The sequence below is a fragment of the Zosterops lateralis genome (assembly GCF_965231275.1).
Source record: "Zosterops lateralis genome assembly, chromosome: 3".
Taxonomy (NCBI): Eukaryota; Metazoa; Chordata; class Aves; order Passeriformes; family Zosteropidae; genus Zosterops; species Zosterops lateralis.
In genome coordinates, this window is record NC_139764.1 from 11885860 (window position 1) to 11901693 (window position 15834).

Consider the following 15834-nt stretch of genomic DNA (forward strand, 5'->3'; position numbering starts at 1 on the left):
CTCTCTCCAGTCTCCAGAGTACTTCCAGTGACTTATATACCCCTACACCAAACCAGGGGGACTTACCCTTTGGGCATGGGCAGTTGCCCATGCCCTGAGCTCTTGGCGAGAAGGACGGAGGTGAGGACAGCATCAGAGAGCAAGACCTTCAGCAGCACCACACGGACAGCCATGAGCAGGGCTGCCAAGGCAGGGGCCGGTGACACTGCAATGGAAGGGTGAGGTGATGCCAGCCACAGGCACCCCACTGTCCTCTCCAGGCCTGCCATGGGGCCACGTTTGGGCAGACTTGGGATCCTTACACATCCCAGAGACACCTCATGTCACCCTCATGCTGTCCCTGAGGGCAGGCTGGCTCTGACCCAGTTTCCCTATTCTTCCCACCACGATGAAGCTTCCCTCCCTCTTTCCCAGTCCCACAACACTGTGGGGAAAACCCATCTCAACCACCACATAGCCTCAGCGAAGCCACTGCCAGGGCTTTCTCCCTGGCAACTGACATTCCCACCAAGCAGGGGCCAGAGACTCACCAGCTGCGCTACACAGCTCTGCTGCCTCCTCGTTGCCTGTGGGATGAAAGAGCAGCTGGGGGGATGCTGGCAGCCCAGCACCAGGTGCACGGCAGGGCTGGCCACAAACCCCTTCCTGTGATCAGGACAGCAACGTTTGCCCTTCGGCCTCACACCTGCTCCCTGCTGGCCCCAGAGGCCCCTGCCCGCCTCCCTCCTCAGGGCCCACCAGTGCATCCACTCGGCTGGGCAGCAGTGGCCAAGGCAGGCACAGCGGGGGCAGCAGGGTCATACCCGTGATGCGGATGGGGCTGGAGCTGTGGGATGGGGACGTCCTGTTGGCCCCCACATGGCAGGAAAGTTCTCTCTCACGAGGGGGGTCACTGGAAAGGAGGGAGACGGAGCAGACGGTGCCACCATCCTCGTGGGAGGCCCCATAGGCAAAGGACTGGAGGATACTCCCATTCCCACCGGAGATCCAGACAGCATGGCCAGAGCTGGGGGCCAGGTCGCTCACCACGCACACCACCAGCTGCCGGCGCTGCCCAGCCAGCACCATGCTCAGTGGCGGGGTCAGCGTAGGCAGCGGCACAGCTGCCCTGCCAACTGAGAGAGACAAGGTTTAGGGGCACTGCTTCCCTCACATCCCACCCAGTACGGCTGCCAGCTCGGCAGAGCTCAGCCTCTGCATCCCGGCTGGATGACACCCGGCCTTTCCGCCTCCTGGGTCTGTCCCGGGGGTACTCACGGGGCAGGAGCGGGAGCAGAGCGGCAGCCAGCAGCACCCGGAGCAGCTCCATGGCAGCTGCAGCGCTTCGGGCTGCCGAGGGCTCAGCCCCCACCCGCAGCTCCAGCTGCACCGCCCACCGCCGGTGGTACGGCCCCGCTCCGCCCCGCCGGGGCCGCTGCTCCTTGCCGGCGGCGCCACGGAGCGAGGCCCGGCCCCGGGGGCTGCGGACCGTGCGGGCACCGCCGGGCGTGCGGCACCTCCCGCCTCGCCCCCGGGGACACCCCCACCGCCTCCCGGCCCGGCACGGCGCTGTTCTTTACACCTGAAGAATAAACTACACGAGAACTCCGGACCCGCAGGGAATGGCTCGGGGGACACGCTCTGCCCCGCGGTGGCCCGGGCGGGCACAGGGGAATGGAGGACGCGCCTGGGACAGGGCCGAGGGGCAGCTGCTGGGGACTTAGGGGGAGAACGAGCTCCAGTCCTACAATATCCATGCTGCACATGCACAAGCCAGGCTGGAAATACCTCTGCTTTATTCTTCTTCAGCTAAAGGCACCAAAGCAAACCCCAAACCGCAGCAGGGCTCAGCCCCGTGATACCAAACACTTCCAGGACACACCTGGCAGGGCAACCTTGGGTACTTGCAGTCCAGGCTGTGACTTCACACAGCAGAACTGTGTGCCACCTTGTTTATGATTCAAGGCACATGTATTGAAATAAAGAAAAACAAAACATGTACAATAACTTTAACAGAAACCCATCATTAAGGCATACGTTTTTCAAAGATTTTCCTAGAAAAAACCCAAAAATATGTGATTTTATATTTTTTTGATTTCCAGCATTCACTTCATGCTGTTTTATGACCTCTTCATACCTACAGTTTCTTTCAAAGAACCCCATCATTCTCAACCCAGGAGCTGGGGCAGACCTGCAATATTGCCTGATTTTTATACACATCTCAATAGCTGGTGATCCTTTAGGAAGTCCAAACCAACAGAGCCATCTTTCCTTGCCCTACAGCTTGGCAACCGCCCTGTCACAATACGAACATTAAATTAATCTTGAATTCTTTTGAAGAACCTGAGCATTGACTTAATACCTCAAACTCAGAGACACAGACAATACTTGATACGTGCCTCCTCTCTCTAGTTATGACCATGCCAAGGACCAAGCTACTCCACATTGAGCTTTGTTTTGATGTTCATGGCTGCCAGCTCAGCCACAAAGTAGCGGAAGACGTGGGGCACGGGGACAACCTCGATGGCGTCCACCTCGCTGCAGATGGAGCAGGAGTATCTCCTGCTGCTGGTGATGGAGGAGTGGGACAGTTTCTCCAGCACGGGGGATGCCATGCTGCCGCAGCTGGTGCACACGTAGGCCACGGAGCCGTCGGAGCAGTTGAACAGGCGGTCCTGCAGCAGGAAGGACGTGCCGTGGGCCAGCAGCGCATCCCGCTCCATCTCCCCAAAGCGGATCCCGCCTTCCACGTTCCTCCCCTTGACGGGCTGGTTGGTGACGGCGTCTCGGGGCCCCGTGGTCCTCACCTGGAACTTGTCGGAGACCATGTGACGCAGGCGCTGGTAGTACACCACCCCCACGAAGATGTCTGCCTCCAGCTCCACCCCGCTGATGCCGCTGTACATCTTCTCCGTCCCAAAGTAGTTGTAACCTGCGCTCGCTAAAGTCTCACCAAAGTATTTCAGAGCAGACTTCTTCTCGGTGAAGGTGAAGGGAGTGGCGTCGTAGGAGACCCCGTGCAGGGCTGCTGACTTCCCCGCCATGCTCTCAATCAACATCCCAATGGTCATGCGGGAGGGAAAGCCGTGAGGGTTGAAGAGGATGTCTGGAACCATCCCATTTTCTGTGAAGGGCATGTCCTCCACGGGCCAGAGCTGGCTCAGGATTCCTTTCTGTCCGTGGCGGCTGGCAAATTTGTCTCCGATAGTGGGATTTCGGGGAACCCTCACAGTGATGCAAGCCTTCTTGAACTTCCCAGTGCCACGGTCGTTGCTGCACAACCTAACGTTGTCCACAATGCCAACTTCCTTACTCCTGTGCAGGTGGAGGAACAATCATAGCAAAGGTGTCAGGTTTGCTAATAATTTTTAGTTTCAAAAGAAAAATGAAGCAAAAAACCTAAATCACTTACAAAATGCCTTTGGAAAGATGAGAAACACCACCATTCTTCAAAGTACTAATCAGCAGTGAAAGAACTTGGACTATGTAAGAATTAGGGCAAGGAAGCAATAAAAAGGCATCTTCCAAGTGCCATTCAGGTACTACTTTCAGGTGATCAGGTAATGTGCCACCCATGATTTTAAATAAGGATAATTTCAACCTGGTTCATCTGTATCACACTTTGTACCTGATAAACTGCATACATCCCACTGCCATTTCCATTGTGTTAAGGCAGCAGCCCCTCTCCCTGCCACCAATAAATTCACACCATACTGATGGGATCCCAAAATAAAGAACTCAATTCAGTTCATCAACAGAGAGGGAAGTTCAGAGCAGAACGGGAAGGCAAAGTGTGAGCTTTGACAAAAAGTGCCCTGTTCAGGGGTGTGCTCCTTCTCCAGATGAGCCCTCAGTCTATGGCACATATTCTATGTGCCAGAGGGATCTGCTGCAGGCTGAACTATTTATCATGTCCACATACAACCAGCCAAGGCAAATCACCAAAATAATATCCTCCTGGGACAAGCTAGCTCTGCAGCACACACTGCCTTAGAGAAAACATGTGATACATGCCTGGGAGTCCCCTATAGCATGAACTTCATGCTCTCTCTCACACCATGGACACTGTTACGTGAGGAGAAAAGGGAATACCTGCAGGGAAAAGGCCAACTGCTCTCTCCCCACGGGGTGAGCAGAGCCAGGAGCGACAAGCTGCACTTACGGGTAGTACACAGTGAAGGTCTCTCCTGTGTTGAGGTTCATGAAGCTGTAGAAGGGGTCCCCAGGTTGCAGGATAGACCCAACAAAAGGCAGTCCATCAGCATCCAGCTTCTCCCCAGCGTTTGGATCGCTAGGCCTGATGCCAAATACTAAATTATCACCTGCCCTGCTGGCTTTAAGGGAAAGGTCAATGCTCTCCACCTTGATAACACTTCCATAAGCAAATCCTCTCTGCCAGGAAGATTTATTTACAATCTAAAAAGGAGAAACAAAAGCCTGTTAAAGACTTGCTGGTAACTTCAAAAATGAAAACATTTACAAAGGTAAGCATCAGATCAAAATGGGAACATTTCCTTTTTGAAGCCTCCCAGTAAGTCACCATTCCAAAAAGCTCAAGCCTTGTATAACCCCCGTATCTTTCAAAGCCGGAAGGCAACTGCCTTGGACAAATGAAACTCTGCTGTACTCCCAGCAGCTCCAGCACTGCCTGCTGTAACCACACAAGCACTGTGCTGCTGAATCTGCCCAAAAAGTGTGAGGACCAGCAGAGACAGAGAGTGGGGTCTTCTCAGCTGAGTATCACCCCTACTCCCAGTCCCCCACATCAAATTCCTTCAAGGGACAGCAGGATTTTCTCCTTCTGCTGGCTTACCATTGCATCTTCCATGTCATAGCCACTGTAGGAGATGACAGCCACGATGGAGTTGGTGCCAACGGGATAGCTGTCCATCCCATAATAGTCATACATGCTGGGCCTCACCAGAGGGCTCTGGGGGGTGTGCAGGTGGTACAGCTTGTTATCTGAGCGATCCTTGTAGTTGTACACAGGAAACCCCATGGTCTGCTTTCCTGGAGGGAAGGAGGGAAACTTGGATTTATTCCTCTGGGTATCTTGTTAATAAAAAAGCTGGAAATACTTACAGATTTAGAGGGATTATAATTTTAAACACTTTGGCATTTAATAATTGCCCTAAGCTTGGCTGTAATTTTTCTAAGCAGCACAATACTCAACTCCTTTCACAGCATAAGGACTACATCTAATTTTGTTTTCTTTTAGGCAGATTTGTTTTCTTCAATTTCAAAATCCCCGCTAAAGTTGGTGTGGTGTTTCTGGTTTTGCTTACTTGGATATTATTTCTGGGTGTTTTTTTTTTATTTTGTCGATTTGGGGGAGATGTATCTGTGTCTTCTCCCCAGTGTTTCCCAGAGGGAGGCCTATGTTACGTATTTCCAGGCCAAAAAGCATTTGCTTCTGCAGCATCAATATCCTGGCAAGGTAATCGAGTTTTGAACAGTCATATTGCTACTTGCTGAAAAGTATGAGAAAGAGGTAGTGTTTTAAGGACATCTTTCTGATAATACTGTCAGAAATTCAATACACTAGAGGTGTTACTGAGGTGTTAATCCCCTTGCCCAGGGTTTTGCAGCATTAGGTACTAGAGCACTTACCCATCTGGCACTGGTACATGTTCCGTGGACTTTGGTTGTGGTCAGAGAAGGGAATGAGATTGGCCACCACGCTCAAAATGCTGTGAGGGAAGAGCTCCTGGTGAGTGGTCACTCCAGGCACCACCTCTGACTCCAGCGTGGCCACGTTCATGAAGATCTGCAAACATCAAATTGGATAATGCTTGCTCATTTCCTTCTTTTAAAGGGAAGGGAACAAACCAAAGCTGTCTCTGCTGGCTTTCTACCTAGTTCTGAGCTCAAAAAGATCGCTACAGTCCAGCTATACAATGTTTACCAGAAATCAACTTGCAGCAGTGAAAAAAACCCTTCTGTCACCTATTCTAGCTCTTCAACACAAGCCTCATTCCTCAGCTCTTTTCATAAATATTTTTGAAACCCGTTTTTGATGCCAGGTACCTCTGTCACATGGGAATATGCAAACCCCACCTGTTCCAGAGTCCCAATCCATTCATTCTTTCCATAGGACAGGTTTCTGACGGGCCGCACCATCCGGCAAGGGTTGGTGAAAATGAACAGCCCAGGATACAGGCTGGGTTTTCCTGTCATTGGGATCAGGACCACTTCTGCCCGTGCAGGAAATCTCTTCTCTTGGGTGATCTGTTGATGCAAAGAAATAACAATCTCAAAACACAAACCAAGTTTAACAAAACTGCATCCACCTGGTCACACAATGAAAATACCAACCACACATGTAGCCACTAATAAAAAGCTATGGAGAAGAGCTCTTGGAAATACTTTTAGAAAAACCTGCACTAAAAAAAGGAAGACAGAATATGTCTTATCTTACTTTTTCCAAGAAAATGTTCTTTCAAAATTTGTAATTCCATAAACCAACAGATGAAACATATGGACAAAAAAAATGTAACAGAAAAGCACACTCCAATACTAATATACAGCCAAAGAAAACTTATTGGGTCAGATTAAAAAAACAAGGAAGCTTAAGAAGTTCCACACATTCCTGTATTTGACCACTGCACATTGAAGATGTTTAGCTAAGAAACATTTCAAAGAAGACAACAAACCTTGAACCGGCGGAGGGTTTGTGCAATCTCGGGAGCCAACTCCTGCTCTACCCAGCCCACCATGGAGCCATCCAGCACAACTCTGTAGCACTCTGAGTAAGGCTGGCTGGGAGCTGCATCAATGGGGGTGACACCTGTGGGAACATGGGGTTGATGAAAAGAACAGCCAAAAAAAAAAAAAGGCAAACAAAACACAGAAGTTATTTCTGCACTTCTCTGTTCATATCAAGAAACTTTGAGACATCAAAAAATTCTTGGCAAAGCCATAGGCAGGTTGAATGGAAAATAAAAAACATTTAGAATTTAGAATGTCATTCCCCTCCCCATTTTTCTGACTGAAGTAAGGATTCTCATTTTTGTGGTAATAACAATTGAACTGCGGTTCAAGCCAAGTAATTACAAAGTTACTGCTTAATCCAGTTTATCAGAGCCATGAAAAAATCCTCATGCAATTCTTTGTGCTTCAGTGAAGATCCTCACACTACAGCACACAGCTGAGAGACACTGAATTTTCCAGGCTGTGCAAGCAATGTGTAGCACTAAGCAGAAGCCCAGTAAGTACAGGTCAAACCTGATTTCACCTTCTCAGCTGAGCAGTGATGTGATGCTGTGTGCAGAACCTGTCCCAGGCACAGGGCTGCAGGGCAGGGAGGCAAGAAAGGCCAACACTTCACTAAACCACAGGGCCAGTGAAACATACCCAGGGAGCACAGCAAAGGCGGGATGTCAGCCACGGGCACCATCTCGGTGACGATCTCACACAGAGCTGTCATGTGGTTCATGAGCCCACAGGGCTCTCCATCAGGGGTGTCCACGGGGCACAGGAAGCCCCAGGACTCGGGCAGCAGCTTGCGGACAGTCGTGGTTCTCATCTGCGAGAATGCCGCCCCGCGGTGGATGCAGCGGAAATGGGACAGGTACCGGATGAAGTTCAGCTTGTCCCCCACCACACACAGACCACTGTCCTGCAGCATGCCCAGCCCTAGGGAACACGGGAGATTCGGGTCAGGACCTCATCAGGCTTTGGACAAATATAGGACGATGTTACAAGGCAGTTTCTTATTTTTCACTGACAATCCCTAAAGATGCTCACACTGGATCCCCACAAGGGAGGTGCATGTGCACAGGCAACTCAGTGACCTGCAGAGACTTTAAATTCTAAGCTAAATCTAGCTCCTTTTACAAACATTTAGAAGTAACTGCCAGTGAAGCGACTAGGAATTTGCAGCTGCTATGTCTTACCAAAATTGTGCAGGTTTTTAATCTAATTTCATTTTCTAGTGGGCACTCCATTCCAACATTGTCATACTGGACACTTTAGGGAAGCATCAGATAAATCTGAATATACATCAGCAAAACAGTTTCTCTCCATTTAAGCTCACATGACTAATGGGGCAGTTCTGATAAAAAAATGCCCCTTCTTTGTCTTACACTGCACCTTCTAAGAAGAAACAATCTTTGGGAAAGCAAATCAAATAATGGTCACTATTTTGGACAACGCTAAATTTCATTTCAACTGTTCATCTGGGTAGGGGCTTTGCTTTCACAACTAACCTATTCCATAGCATGCACAATGCCTATGCCTGTGCATAATATCCTGCCAGTTTCCTCAACTATCCCTTTCTTCAAACCCCTTTTGGCAATTCAGTTACAGCGTACAATGTCTGCCTACAAGCAGTTGTTTCAAGTTAAGAGCTCAATTCCTCATTCTGTTTTACAGGAAAAAAAGAAAAAAAAAGGCATCTTAAGTCCACAGATTTACCTGTTTTAGAGCGCAGGTTACCAGTTGCAAGCAGATACTCAAATGGCTTGGTGAAGTCTGGTGCCAGGCTGAATGCCTTCACCAGGCTGTCTGTATTTAGGTTGATATCTGCCTTTTCTGCTCTTTTCTCCAGAACAAACCTAACAGACTGCAGCCAGGTTTCAAGCCTCTCCTACGGTTTAAAAGGGAGAGATTTAAAATTAAAACAGGACAGGAAAGGCTCGAATTAGAACATCAGTTCTAATCTAGCACATCAGCTGCCCATGCAACAGAACTCCTCTGATATTAGCAAGATGGACAACTTTTAAGGAACTGAGTTTTCCAAACTTATTTCCAACACTGAGTTCATTCTATCAAGATGCTGATGGTACATGTCAACATATAACTAAAAGAAAAACAGCCACCTAACAGCCTGGCAGTCACTTCCACCCAGAATGGTGATGAGTTTGGCAAATGAAGTACAATAACAGAATTTCATAAAGCACAGACAAAACCCAAAGGAGAAACTGTACCTATAATCTGTGTACCACACTGTGTCTACTGAATGCTTTAGACTATTTAGGATCTTAGGATTTAAAAAGGGGCTGTTAACTCACTCCCCTGCTGACCTGACAGCAAGGCAGGAAAGCACCTTGTTCTGATTCCTGGTAGCTGTTCCGTATAGCACTGAAATGCTTCCCCAAGTTTACTTTCAAATCACTCAAGTAGTAGAGAGTTTTTTTACAGTCTTTCAACAAAACAATGGTAAAGAAAATTCTGGCTAAAGGGGAAAAGAAAGATTAGAGAATTATGTAATAACTCAGGGAAGTATCTTATTTGGGGATGAGAACTACTATTCCACAGTGAATTTTATGAGACTGTCAAGCTTCTGAACATGACTACTCTCCTCCCAGCATCCTAAAGTGAGGTATCCCTATAAATTGAATTGGAATAGATTAGTAGTAAGTTACATGTTTAAGTCAGAAGCATGTTACCAAATTTCTGATCTGTAAAAAAACTTAAAAGATGTGGGAGCCATGACCTTACCTTTAAGAACATAAGGAAAAGCTGTCCTGGGGTAAGCACCTCATGATTCATGAGACTGTCTGGATTATCCTCCATGCACTCCCCTTTGGCAAAAGCATAGAGCTTCTGAGTCATCATACAGAGCTGGTAGAACTTTTCAGTTCTATTGGTCAGGTGAATGCAGATACAATTGCTGAAGGAAGAGAAAGAAAGAGGACAACCATCATGATCTCTTCATGCTAGTTTAATGTCCTTTGAGTTTCTTCTAAATAATTGTAAATCGATTTTTTTTTAATAAAAAGCCTAACAAGGCAAGTAGATGTAAACTACAAAATATTTCTGTTAGCACCATCTGTGTCCTGCCACAGAAACTCCAAATCTCCACTGCTACCAAGCCATGTATGGAAAACTGTGGGCTGAACAACAGTCTAGCACAAACAAAAAAGGAAAAACACACCTAATTCCTAAAGCTGGAGGAAGAGCAAACACCTACTTTACCAAAAAAATGATTTTTTTAGTTGAATGCCTGCCACACTGCCAGTCTCAAAGCCAATTCTTCCACTGCTTTCTAACTTGTTTTATGAAAGAAGATTTTAAAGCATCTCCTTTCTGCTATTTTAAAAGATAAAAAAATATTCAGAGTTGACAGGGATTGTGTGAAAGTGATAACTGCAGTATTTCTGTTCAACAAATGGACCCTCAAGCAGTCACAGAGCTAGCTTCCACCTTCTCTTCCTCAACCTTTGTGTTTTTCATCCATGACACCACAAAAATCCCATCTAAATAAAAACTGTCACTCTCTTGTGAAACTGTTTTGGGAGTACTTGTGTCAACCCATTAAAATACATATCACCATAATATTCTCACATATGCCCATAAATTCAACACAGTGGCACTGGGTGACACCCAGACACGGACCTCAGAATGAAATCTGCAGCCTGTTCATTGCTGTACCACTCAGGCAGGTTGAGTTTGACTCTGAAGCTCTTTCCCAGGTAATCCAGGACGTTCTGCTGTGTCAAACAGCCGGCATCCACCACTGCTCTCATCATCTCAGTAACACAGTTCACATAGAAGGTGTCATCTTCCCTTCCTTTCACCAGCTCTTCAAAAATCTGGTAGTCTGGGAAATTAACTAATGCCTGAGAGACAGAAGTTTATCAGGTCAGAAAAATAAGGTCATAACAATATCTGTCTACAAAATACAGCTGAAGAACTAAGGCACCCCATGGTTTGGGTTTTCAGTGCTCCAGAAATGCCCTTCCACAATGAAAACCGCAAAATGCTGTGGGGTTGAGATGCTTAGCGTATTGCAGAGGATATTCATAATAATGATCTCCATCCAGAACATTCCTTAGAAAAACCCCACAAAACCATGAGAGTGTGACCCTCCTCTCATCTCTTGTCCCTGCAGGCACTTCCTCTGCTGCAGACTGAGTGTTTGATTAGTGATACATAGTTTGGATGACCTTTCTCCAAACAGAATAGGAAGGCTGACTGAGAATACTCCAAGGGGAATTAGCTTCTTCTCATTACTTAAAATAAAAATGCATTGCAAAACTTCCGTATTTACTCAATATAGAAGCACAAGCATCCATTGCTTACCTTCAGAGCAAATCCCAAGGGGAGGAAGAACAACTCTTTGCGAAAAATGAAATTCACCATGACACAGCCATTCTCCAAGTAGTGAAGGTTCATATTTATTGCAGTATGCTCATCCTTGACACAGTGCATCAACAGCCCTGCAAAATCACAACATCAGCATGAGCTGCACAGAACCAAGTGGGTGCATCACTGTGTCACGTCCAGGGAGGTGTGAGACAATTCATAAGAGAAGCTGTGGTACATGATGGCTGAGAACAAGAGGCAGATCCCTCACTTCAGTGTCAGTGTGTCACTCCAAATAAACACACCAGCTCAACCCAGCTCTCAGCCTAAAGAGAGTTGTTTGTCAGGACAGCCAGCACATTTGCTGAGAGGCTTGGAAGATGCAGAAAGTCTTTTAAAGAAAGACCCAGGCCTCAACTATCCTGTTTGTAACCTTCAGTTGCAGGATAGAGTAACACACCAGTACTGTTCCTAACTGCACTCTTATCTCTGTGTTTGGGTGGCAGTGCTGCAGCAGTGTTTCCTGCCCCACACTATCCACGGCAGGACAAAGAAAAATAAAACTAAAAAGGACCATCTAATCTGGCACTGCCTTGAAATAAACCAGTGTGGAACTACAGTGTGTGCTCATGGTCCAGTCAAATCAGCAACTGGCAACACCTGAGTTTAAAATGCTATTTAACATCTTCCAGCTTCATTCAATTTTAAACTGGTTTTGCTGAGTATACATGACAAAGAAAAGGTGCAGCCATGAACCCAGTTTACTCTGCCCCATAGATATTAAATCTGCCACCATGAAGTATGGACAAAATCAGTGAAATGAGTTCAGCAGACTACACTGACTTGTACTGAAACTGGGGTTTTAATTACACCTTCCAAGAACAAAAGGTGACAAATACTGCACAGCTTAGAATACAATCTCCTCACTCCCCATGGGTAGCTCAGACAACTCCCACAAGGCAACTTCCTGCTTCTTGCTTGTACCATAATCTTGGTGTGTTTACCCTCCATTCTTATGTGCAGCAAAAAATATTAACACTACACAAGAACTGTAACAAAACAAACTACCAAAATTCAGCTACAGATGGTCACTCCTGTTTGTCCTCAAGCAGTTGTTACCAGGATGCTGCAGGAAACTGCTGACCTTACCATACTCTGTGAAACCAGGGCCTCTGTTTTTCCACTTGTGCCTTGTCACAGCAAGAGGAAAGTTTCGCCTGGGCATAATCAGCATCCTGATTACTTTTTCTAAGCCATTGATTATAAAGTAGCCTCCCATTTCCTGGCAGGAGAAGAAAAATCCTTTTAGTATACTTAGAAACTCAGAACTGGCATTGTGAGTAAAAAAAACAAAAGCCTGTACTATACATGAAAACCAAACATTTAATGGGAAATGGCAAGACATGATTCAGCACTGCTTTTGGGAAGGCTGCACTCCTTAGCAGGGACTTATGAAGTCTAAATGTAGCAGAGTGCAAGGAAAAGGATGTGTGTTCCATCCCCTCTGAAGAGCTGACATTAACTTTTTAAAGTAAGCATTCTGAAGTTCTCATTTTGAGTTTTTAAAACCAGAGGGATTTTCAGAGTAGAAGACCTCTGTCTGGTCACATACAGGCTTACTTTTCTTTTCTTGATTTTCTTTTGTAGTTTGCTCTCTCTTTTTTCTGAGTTCAAGATGGAGCACCAAATAATTCTGTATTCAATTACAGACAGCTAACATGCTACTGGGGAGACAGGGGAAAAGCTGCAGAAGACAACTGGGAATAGAAATGTCTCTTTGAATGCCTGCTCTCCCAATCTTTCTCTTTGCAGAGTCCTCTTCACAGCACCCTCAGTTACTGTGTAGCAGCTGAGAGGTTCTATACCAAAACTGCAGGTATTGACACCAAACAGATCCCTCTGTTCAAGAACAGCCATGGCTGCAAACTTCTCAAGCTGCTTTATCCAGCCTCCATAAACAATCAGCTTTCAAGAGAAAATGGGAAGTCAAGCTTGAAACAAAATATAAATGTTCAAGCCCTGCAAAGAGAAGGTGACCTGACAGACTGCTCAGGTAAAACACAGACTTTCCTGACCCTCAAAATCCCCGTTACCTCTTCCTCCTCATGGTGCTGCAGAAGGTCTTGTGGAGAAAAACCACAGAGGTTGCACAATTTGGACTTCACCATGATTGGAATATACCCCAAGGGCTGTTTGATAGTCCCCTGTGGCATGTCATTCACTGACCAGCTGATATCGGCCTGAAATGATACAACACCAACAGTAAGCAAGTTAAGTTGCCCTTTCAATATTTCCTGCTACATTAACTGTACCCTTCATACAACCACAAGCAGTTGAACAGACTTGTATCCCTGTAAAATGGTAATAATAACATTAATAATAATAAATAAAAGAGCCAGTAGATTCATGCATAAAGATTACACTCTGGGAAACAGCCAATGTGGGTGTACAGAAGAAAATCATACAAGTCTAGAGTTGGGTAAAGAAGCTGCTGGGTGAGTGAACAAGGTTGGTCTGGCCTCCTTTGCCTTTCAGACCCCTCAGCAGAGTGGCCTAAATAAAAAAAGGCAGCCACAGGATAGGAAAGGAAACCTCAGAAGGTAACAGATGTTAGAAGAAGAGAGCAAGTGTCCACTGAAAAGACAGAGACACTACAGGCCTGACAAAATCTTTCCTTTCTTCACTTAGCATGCCCATGAGTGATCTGAAAAGCGAGATAGAAAAGCATGCAGGAAAGAAAACCTATTAACAAATTCTGGCAGCGGGTCTGCAGGAAGACTGTGGGAGCAAAGAATCCTAACTTTATATGCAGAATGATGGACTTTGAAAGAGCCACCATCATGCAGGAAAGAAATATTGGCACTGCAGTACAAGAACATGGGTTCAACACCTGCCGGCAGCTAAAATGAGCAAACTGAGCCCCAGAAATTACTGGAAAAGGGAAATGCTACTATGCCCCCTTTAAATCCATGGGGTAGCCTTACACAGAGGCTGCTGCAGTCTGGTCTACACCTTTAGTGATGACTAAGGGCCCACAGCTGCTCAGCAGACTGGGGCTATTACCCTGGGGCAGTGGGAACTGAGGGAGAGATATGGAGCTAAAGCAGCACGGTGGAAACAGGGAATGATTACTGATTGTTTTCTGGTGGAAATAGGGAATGATTACTGATTGTTTTCTGGTGGAAATAGGGAATGATTACTGACTGCTTTCTGCTGTGCATGGGCAGGGAAGGGGTGAGGTTAACCTGTGCCAGCACAAGGCAATGCGTTTTCACACAAGGCACAGCAAACTGTTCTAATTACTGCTCCAAGCATTCAAAAAATAATTACACAGACACACAATAGGAAATATTTCAGATAAGAAAAATGAAATCAGCTCTAGCTCAGGAAAATCTAAGATCTACAGAGAATACAGCTATGGACAATCTGCACTGCCCCACTTCCATTTTCAGATAAAGTACTGCACTTAAAGTGGCTTTTACCATGGTAAGGTGTACAACTTCAAAGAAATAAAACAACACCAAAAAAGAAAACAAGCAAAAACCCGGAAATTCCAAGCAAGCATTCCCTTGCACCATGCGCCTCACATAAGCAATCAGCTCCAACACAACTACACCATTTGAACAGAAAACAGTAATGTACAATCCTTTTACTCTGCAAGGGAAAAGATTTGCTGGGGATGCTCCCCTTCTAGGCAAATTTCAAAAGCACTTCAGGAAAACCATGAACCTGTGAACAAGAGAGATTTATAGCTCTGGACTTCTGTATAGGAGCAATGCTGCTTTTGAAACCTGTATTCCGGCGGAAACAAGATCTGGATGATGCTGCTCTCTGGGCTGACACGGGTCTCCATCCAAGGTCTTCAGGCTGGCTGGGAGAAACGCGACACGGGGAAGAAAGGCAGAGGGGCCGGGACGAGGACAAGGGTGATGTGCGGGGAGAAACAGCGGGGCCACACATCACCAACACCGCCGGGCCCCGGCGGGGCAGCGCTCCGGGACACGCGGTGACACCGGGGAGTCGGGAAGGGCCTTTAACCACAGCAGAGGTGCCGGCCGGGACGGGGACACCCGTGTGAGGGGGTGAGGCAGCCCCACAGGCCGGGGACACCCGTGTGCGGGCCCGGGGCACCTGTGTGCGGCCCTTACCGTGATCCTGCCGCGGTAGGTGCTGCGGAGCCCGCGGCACTCTGCCGGGAACACCCTCCTCTCCTGGCACAGCGTCCCGGCCGGCACGGCGGGAGGGGCGATGGACACGCCGACCAGCGTCAGCGCTACCCGGGTGTCCTTCAGCGCGAACTCCACCGGGGGCACCTCCTGCAAAGGCACCGGGTCAGCGCGGCGGGGCCGGCAGAGGCGGGGATGGGCCCGCGCCCCCCGCCCCGCGGCCCCCGCACCTGCACGGCGCGATAGACGCCCTCGCTGACGGCGTAGTTGAAGGACTCGATGTGCGCGGTGGTGAGGTGGCGCTGTGTGGCGGCGCGGCGCGGGGGCGGCAGGCGGTGCGGGTCGCTCCCGGTGCCCGCCATGGCGCGCGCGCCTCCTCACGGGAAGCGCCGCGCGGGGAGCGGTGCCGCGTGCGGGGCCTCGCGCCGCCTCCCGCCGCGCCCCGCGCGTGCGCCCCGCGCCCGGCACCGCCCCCAGCGCGCGCCGCGCCCCGCCCACTCCTGGTCCTCATCCCCATCCCCATCCCTGCGGCCCCTCCTCATCCTGATCCCCATCCCCATCCCTGCCGCCGCTCCTCATCCTGATCCTGATCCCCTTCCCTGCGGCCGCTCCCGTCCCCGCCCCACGCCCCCCCCCGTATCCCCGTCCCCCCGAGCTGCGC

The 15834-nt window shown here is 48.2% G+C and overlaps 1 protein-coding gene across 1 annotated transcript; it reads right to left on the reverse strand.

Moving 5' to 3' along the window:
• Window positions 1–1775: 1775 nt before the first annotated feature.
• Window positions 1776–15260, reverse strand: POLR1B (RNA polymerase I subunit B). Its single transcript, XM_083857907.1, has 14 exons — window positions 15156–15260; window positions 13101–13247; window positions 12157–12289; window positions 11005–11141; window positions 10318–10541; window positions 9421–9592; window positions 8395–8566; window positions 7333–7614; window positions 6633–6766; window positions 6037–6207; window positions 5590–5746; window positions 4793–4989; window positions 4142–4395; window positions 1776–3294 (listed from the first exon to the last, which is right to left on the reverse strand). Exons 2-14 carry the CDS (start codon window positions 13218–13220, stop codon window positions 2415–2417), a joined length of 3033 nt encoding a protein of 1010 aa, XP_083714033.1. The 5' UTR covers window positions 13221–13247; window positions 15156–15260; the 3' UTR covers window positions 1776–2414.
• Window positions 15261–15834: the final 574 nt, after the last annotated feature.